Source organism: Halyomorpha halys, unplaced genomic scaffold, assembly GCF_000696795.3.
Source record: "Halyomorpha halys isolate HHAL.00 unplaced genomic scaffold, Hhal_1.1 Scaffold8.1, whole genome shotgun sequence".
Classification (NCBI taxonomy): domain Eukaryota; kingdom Metazoa; phylum Arthropoda; class Insecta; order Hemiptera; family Pentatomidae; genus Halyomorpha; species Halyomorpha halys.
This window is the reverse complement of record NW_027111933.1, coordinates 548388-556282: the sequence shown is the minus strand read 5'-3', so window position 1 is coordinate 556282 and position 7895 is coordinate 548388. Positions and strand designations below refer to the sequence as shown.

General features: G+C 29.6%; 1 protein-coding gene across 2 annotated transcripts in view; it reads right to left on the bottom strand.

Annotated features, from left to right (window-relative positions):
• LOC106677777 (tigger transposable element-derived protein 4) overlaps positions 1-1845 on the bottom strand; it is a 101900-nt gene extending 100055 nt beyond the window's left edge. The window contains exon 1 of one of the 2 annotated variants that reach the window (XM_014415936.2): positions 1321-1845. In XM_014415936.2, coding sequence (XP_014271422.2) covers positions 1321-1791 — 471 coding nt within the window. In that variant the 5' untranslated portion in view covers positions 1792-1845. The remainder of the gene's footprint in view (positions 1-1320) is intronic. The other variant, XM_014415908.2, reaches the window with a different exon arrangement.
• Positions 1846-7895: the final 6050 nt, after the last annotated feature.

Below are 7895 nucleotides of genomic sequence, written 5' to 3'. Positions count from 1 at the left end.
AAAAAAAAAATTATCTCCTATTTTACGCTTACAAACGGCGTAGTTTAATTCGGACCAGGCCTACAGAGTGCGACATCCTCCATGAGAAAAGAAAACAAAATTAGTGTTTGTAAAACAACCAACATGATGTTAACGCCATACATTTATTAATTAAAATTTAAATATTTTTTAAATAGACAATAAATATATTGTTATTAAACAATTACATTGTTTACTATGAATTTTTTTAGATAATTCTGTATCACTGTATTGTGTTTTGGCTTAAAAGAAAGCGAATTATACTTTGTATGGTGAAATACCGGCTAGTAGGATTATTAGCCACAACAATACTACAAGTTCAGTACCCTAAGGTCAGTCGCCCCGTCGACTTCGTCGCCCATGTACACTCGCCCAGTCGAGTAGCCTATGTCCAGTAGCCCAGTCGAGTAGCCTATGTACAGTCGCCCAGTCGAGTAGCCTATGTACAGTCGCCCAGTCGTTTTACATGTCACCAGACCTTTCTGGATGAGATCCTCGGAGCGGTTCGCTGTGTGGGCCAACCTACGTTTAAAGGTGGATCCACATGTTGGCCGCTCGCCACGGATCGGAGGCTCGTTCAAATGCTCGGCAAACAAAGAGCGGCCCATCCACATGTCAGTGTTATTCAGAGAGGCAAACATGGCGGACGTAATAGTGGTTTCAGCCATTGCACTTGGATTGTATTATTTTTATTACAAAAAAAGAAAATGAAAGGAAATTAAATATAAATAAATAAGATTAAATATAAAACTTATTATAAAAAGTACCAACAAACACCTTTAACCTCCTAACAGCTCTTAGTTGTAACTAGACAAAGAACGATGGTGTAGATGCTACACGAGCACTCTCACGAACCCCTTTGATCTGTGTCCAAAAACCGACTCTCGACGGCTCGGCAACGAGCCTAGGCCAACCAAGCCGAGCCACCCATCCACATGCTCGCGTATGTCTGAGTTCGCCATGGCTCGGCCAACATGTAGAGGCCCCTTAAGAACAGAACGTGGTCTCCGACCGACCTTTTCGGTAGGAACTGCAGGAGCCCGACCCATCGGAGTTCATCACTTTTGTAATTAGCAGTTTTTTTTCCTTATTTAATTTGCGTCAAAGGAAGTATTTTTTTTTATTATTTTGTTAATTGGATTCTATATTACTTAGAAGGTTTCTCTTTGTTTTTAATTTAATTAATGTATCTGATTTAATTTAATTTGCAATAAAAAAAAAATAAATTAATAAAAAATATATTAAGTTAAATATGTACTTAGTACGTAAAAATAATGGTTCTACGTATAGGTTGTAAATTACCTTGCTTAGCTCAAATGTTTCTTCCTCTTTGAAAAAACCATCATTAACGCTTGTACTTCTACCCCATAATTTTCTAAAAATAAGCTCATTTCTTTTTTTGAAGCTTTCCAACCATCCATTGCTGGCTCTGAAATTTTCATATCCGAATTGTTCAGCAAACTGATGAGCTTTTTCTTGAATAACCGTGCCTCCCATCGGGGCATCTTTATCAGGCCACTCTTTCAGCCAGCTCAAAAGACTTTCTTCTAAATCCTTAAACCTGACTGCTTTTAACTTTTTATATTTCAATGACTGCAAACTTCCGTCTTCGAACTTTTTTTTATTTTTTAGTATTGTTGCTAGGGTACTCATAGGAATGCCGAAGTGTCTGGCAATTTCGGATTTCTTCTTCGTCGGATTGTATTGAACAGTTTTTATTATTTTGCGTTTGACTTCAACGCTCAACGAACACCGTTTACGTTTCTCAGACATAACTAAAATACGACAGGTATAACGCACTACAATGATAAATAAAACGACGTTAAGCCTGAACAGCAGGCGAAACACGACTGGAAAGGAGTGGTAGGGGAGGGTTGGGGAGGGGCTTCACTTCCGCACACGTCCATTCGTTATACTGAGGGCGGCACGTAGACAGTTCGTTATATGAAGGTTCTTTACTCTCTTTTGAGGTAACCGTTATACTAAGGTAAATTATGTTTTCTAAGAGAATTTAAAATTCGTTACAAAGGGATATTTTTCATTAAATGCTGTGGTTGGTTATAGGATTTATTAAAACATACGTTATTTTAATGACTGTATTCATTCATACTCAATTAAATATACGATTTTTTATGCGTATAATAAAGTCCCATGCTAAAGTAAGACATCACGATGATTACTGATAAACATTTGTTTAAACTCTTTTTTTATTATTATTATTATTTGATCTATAACTTTATCTTTTACAACGCTGAATTGATGGAACTACACCCGGTAAATATAATTTAGATTATAGCATTGGACTTAATTTTATTTTAAAATAGTGAAGGAATCAAAGTATTGGTTTATGCAATCTTTATTTTGTTACTAAATCTGAAATTACAGATTAAGAATTCCTAATCTTTCATAAGTGAATGGAGTTAGTTTGTAAAGCAAGGTTTGAAACGCTTTAATTTCAAGTAAGACTGGCTTATTTCGTGATTTCTACAATAGAACTAGTAGAAAGATGGAACTTACCTCTTATTACTCGCTATTAATATATTTTTAAAAAATACTGGATATGGTTGAACTGGTAGCATTAAAAACTACAGGTAGCTGAGTTTTAAAAACTACAGCTGAGGTTCTTATCCTTGAAAATTGTTTAATGTTGAAGTAATGGGACTTTCATGGAATCTTCTTGTAGTTATCTGAAGAAAAAGTCATTCCCACCGCTTATTTCTTGTAATGATTTCGGATTCCTTGGGAGTAATCATCAGTGTCATCAACTCACATCCAATAGACGGTTTCTAATGGTGAAAGCATAGAGGAAGTAATTATTACCAATTGTCAGGTTCTAACTTTGCCAAGTATGGAATGTGTATCCTTTTTTCTTAAAATATAATTAGCCAAAAGGCCGACTAATAATTACATTATTTAGGACAAAAATGTACGAGGTGGTTCAAAATCCAACATGAATAAAATATATTAAAATATTATAGTTTAATATTGTGCCACCAAGGAAATCAATAGCCGTTTCAATGTCAATGGACGGCTAATACTATATTTTTAAGTTTCTAGCGCTGTTTAAAATTATATTCAAAGCTGGTAAATTTATAATATAATATACAATTTTAATTTCGATATAACATACTCACAAATCAAAACAGAATAAAAATGAGAAAATGTTTGGAAAACAAAAGCAGCTCGATAGAAAGTGCTGAGGACAGTGCCAAGGTCGTTGGTGAGCCCCTTCGTCTCGGGGGAAATGTTTGTTTTGTGTCGTGGCAACACTGCGCTGTTTGGTTTTATTATTCCGTCTCCCATTTCCTACCCGCTCTGTCCTGTGGGGAGAGGGTAAAGATTTTATAGCTGTCTTCTATTATTGTGACGAAGAAACAATAAAATTACTTACATCCCCGAATAAAATCTTGTAACAGTAAGAATTTATTCTTTTTTTTTTTTGTAGTAATGAAAAGGGTTTAGAGCTACAAAAACACGCAAAACAGGAAAATCTCAAGTTTCTTGATTCACAGGAAAAAAAAAAAAATGTAGACATTATGAAACAAACTTCATACATCCTGGTTCTACATCTAACCAGATTTCATAATTCTTGATTCGAAGGGAAAAATATATTTTTTTAATTGTAAAATTACTCATTGACCGTTAACTGCAACCGAACGAATAGGTTTGTAAGAATTTACAAAACTATTTTATTTTTTTTCTGTTCTTCATGGCGTAACGAGACTTGGGCACATATCTTTATTTTATGCATATGCATTCGATCGAATTTACGCATTTATATTGAACGACAAAAACGAACGTATTTATTTTGAAAACACATTTACACGGAAAGCCAGTAATTTTGACATTGTTTGCGGCATATAAATTACTGCGGCAGTATGTACCTTCCTAGAGAGTTGGTAATTTTTAAATTACCAAAAATTAAGATATAAATTAATTTAAGTATTTAAAAGAAATATAAAAACTAATATTATTTTTATTTCTTAGTATGACAATATGACCAAAAAACTAGAATAAATTTATTTTTATAACTATTATGAAAACTACTATTCTAACGAAGGTAAATGTAGTGAACACCTTAATAGTATATTTAACTAGCTTTAATTTAAGTTATGGTGGACATCTACCCGCCTGATGGTTTTTGCGATATATCGCTATAGTTTTCAGTATTATAGTTCCAAAAAATTTCACTTACTAATAATGTCTTTTCGTTATTTTGTTCTGAAATATTTATTTTTAAAAAAGAACTGCATCACGTGAACTATAGAACGTAAGCAGCTCTAATATGGGTCTATTTTAGCAAATTTACTCCAATTTAAATAATGTTCTATAAGGACTTCTAGTGTTGTGGGTAGTGCTAAAGATATGGAGATCCAAATAAAATATTAGTTGTTTTTTTTAACGTTTCGAAACAGTTATAATTTTTGTTTCCCCTCTAACTTTAGTTGGCATATTCTTTGGACTAGCAAAAATACATACCTTATTTTCATTCATATAAGTAAGTTGTTCAAATTTTACTAATCGTTTTCAATTGGTATATGAGGAAATATTTATGGCCTGCAACATTTTTAAAAAATAAAATTCTAAAAAATTTATTTCAAAACATTTTTTATAGCCCATAAAAAAAATGTGAAAAAAACGAAGTCGTTTAAAAATTTACAGAATTTTTTAGTACTTTATTGGTTTAATTGTTAGTAGCTCTTCATTTGTTCCAGTTCTTCTTTAAGCTATTTTCATTATATAATAATTAATATATAATCAATCGATATGTTGGTACGTTTCCTTAAAACTTCATAATAATAATAATAAATATCGATCAAGTATTATGATTTTATATATTAAAGTTTTGATGAATTGTTACCAATTTAAGTGATAATAATTATTATTTTCTCCTCCAAGTCTTTTCAAATTACTAAAGTGTGATGACTAATCTAGGAGAAGTCGATAAATTAGTGATTAATATTTAATCTACAAAAACTAAATAAATTAGTCTCATGTTCTAATAATAATTAAAACATTTGGGTTAAACCTTTTTACCCAAATGAAAAATGTATAGAGATAGATTTGTAAATTATCCTATTAATACTTTTTTTAAAGGTTTATACATCATTATATTTTGTTGAAAATTCAAATCTGCTATAAGCAGAAGAAAAATCTATTTTTTTTAAATTATTTTTGCAACACATATCAAGAACGTGCCATTCTAATTTTATTCTATTAATTATTAATAAATATGGGTATGAAAAAAAAAGTTTTCACATATATTATTATTTTTTTAATGATTGAAAATAAAAAACATACGTAATGGAAATAAATAAATTAAAATATATCTTAGGGATGATATACTTCGGATAATTGTAATATATTTGTAAATATTCTTATGTATCCGAATTTTTGTAATATCAGTAGTTTTTAATTATATTATATTAACATTATTAGGTTTGGTTATTATTTGTAAAAATATATATTAAACACAATATGACTCAATAATGTTTTATGTACCACCCAAGTGGCACCTGTGTTGAAAAGATAATATCGTGTTTTAATTATAACATACATATATTTTGTTTTTATATTATGAATTTATTAAGAAGTGAAATAAATTCTGGAAATTTTTTTTTATTGAGAAAATACGACGTAGGAAAACTTAAAGTAACTGGAAATATATTGTTTATATCTATAAACAAAATTATTCATACGCTATAAATAAATAAATAAAAACAAGGGAACAAATGTAATTTTTCATATTTTTATTTGAACATATGGTGGGGAGTTATTTGTTTTAAAGAGGCCCCTTGCGCATGCTCCGTTTACAACGTCAATAGTCAGCATATTTATCATCTTGAATAATTTAAATAGAAATTCCCAATCTCCCTCCTTTTCTTTTCGTCTAATTCGACTTCACAAATCTTTTCTATACTTTTGCCTCTCTTTGTTTTCTCCATTTTAATTCCTTCGAAAATTCAAGCTCTGATTTAGAATAATAAATCTGATCTCAATTATAAAAGAGGTTTAGTTATAAATGTTTGAAAATTTTTATTTGTTATTTTCCAAATTTGTTCGTTTGTTTTTAATCTTTAAGTGCTGATATTTTAACTATTCTAATTCTAATAACTATTTTAATAGATAGTGCCTAAGCTCTAGTAGAAGTAAAAGTATCACAGAGTTCATTATATCAGTTTGAAACTACTTCGATTGTATTTATCTCGAAACTTAAATTTGCTTCTTTTTTTTTTTATGCAGCTCGAAATTTGGAATGTTTTTTATTTGAGGCACTCGGTCGTAAAACATGTTTAATAAAAAAATAATATTTTCACAATAATTAAAAGTAAGTTAGTAACAATATTTACTCTTATACCTGAAAACATTCAACATTCCTTAAAACATACAAATTTCCTAAAAATTCTTTTAAAAGTAATTAAATCACAAACCCTATCATAAACCCTAAACAATCCGGTGAAGCCCGAAACTCAAAATAAATAGAGATAACACGGTTTACGAACGGGTTTAATTTTAAATTATTTTACTTGAAAAAACTATTATCGGCTCAGATCTTAATCTTTCTTTTTTGAGAATAATTATGATTTTTATAAATGTATAAATTTTAAAAAACATAGAAGTTTCAATAAAAAATAAGATAAAATGAAATAATATACAGGAAAAAAAACATTGATCTGTATCACATAAGAAGCAGTTTAATTTAAGAGGTTCAAAATTAGGGTCAACGACCTTACACTCCGATTTCTTATTCCTTACAGGACGAACCTAAGAGGAAGATAAAACTAAAGCTTTATGGATTATATTTATAGTTAGTAATATTTTAAATAGTATTGGAAGAAGATAGTTGACCGTATGAAGTAAAATAGTCCGGGTGGCGATCAATAAAGGTTTCAGAACAGTTCAGCATATTCAAAGTATTACAAAAAACTATTCATTGTTAACAATAAATATTTTTTTGTTACTATTTTGAAACCTTTATCGACCGCCACCTGGACTATCTTCCTCCAATTTAAATAGTATTATTTAACTATTTTTGAATATTTGAAACTTACAGTAAGTGTTTTTTTTTTATTGAGTTATATATTTAATTTATTTTCTACACTTAGATTTTTTCTATTTTCCTTTCAATTAAATTTTTTTTTTTATCTTGTACTCACATTTTGCTTGGTATTTTACTCAATAGATCAATCCACGTGTCTAAGCTATAACAGGATTAAATAAATAATTAAAATTAAAAATATTTAAAGTCTTTAACATCATAATTACATTCGCATTAAGTCAATGAAACATATTTTTTACGAAACTAAAAAATTGGCAGCATGTCATAATAAAATATGTTGTATGGGTTAAAATATTTTAGTACGCACATTGCTTGTTTTCGGCCTTCTAGGTTAATTCTTGATCAAATGACTTATTTCTCGGAGTATGATGTGTTGAACATTCAATGTATTCAGAGTTACTAAAAGTGAATTTACTTTTTTAGACAGTAAAAATAATTATATGAATGAAAACTTGCAGGCGTTACTGTCACTTGGCTTTTGTCTTACTTTCACTCTCAAAATTTAGATTTAAATCGTTGGTTAATATGAACATGAATAATTAATATAATTTTCATTATTTTTTTGAGACTGGTTATTCATCAATTATAATAAATTAGATCCATTTAGCCTCAACACTGTTTATTAATTTATTTTACATCTCGAGGTGTAGATAGTTGATCGTAGATATTTTATGCCGACGTTTCGACCTGAGTTTCAGGTCTTCATCAGGGCTATAGAACAAAAGAGATAACAACAACATAAAATTGAAAAGGAATAGTATACAAACAAATTTGGAATTACACAAAATATTGAATTAAATCATAAATGATAAAAAAA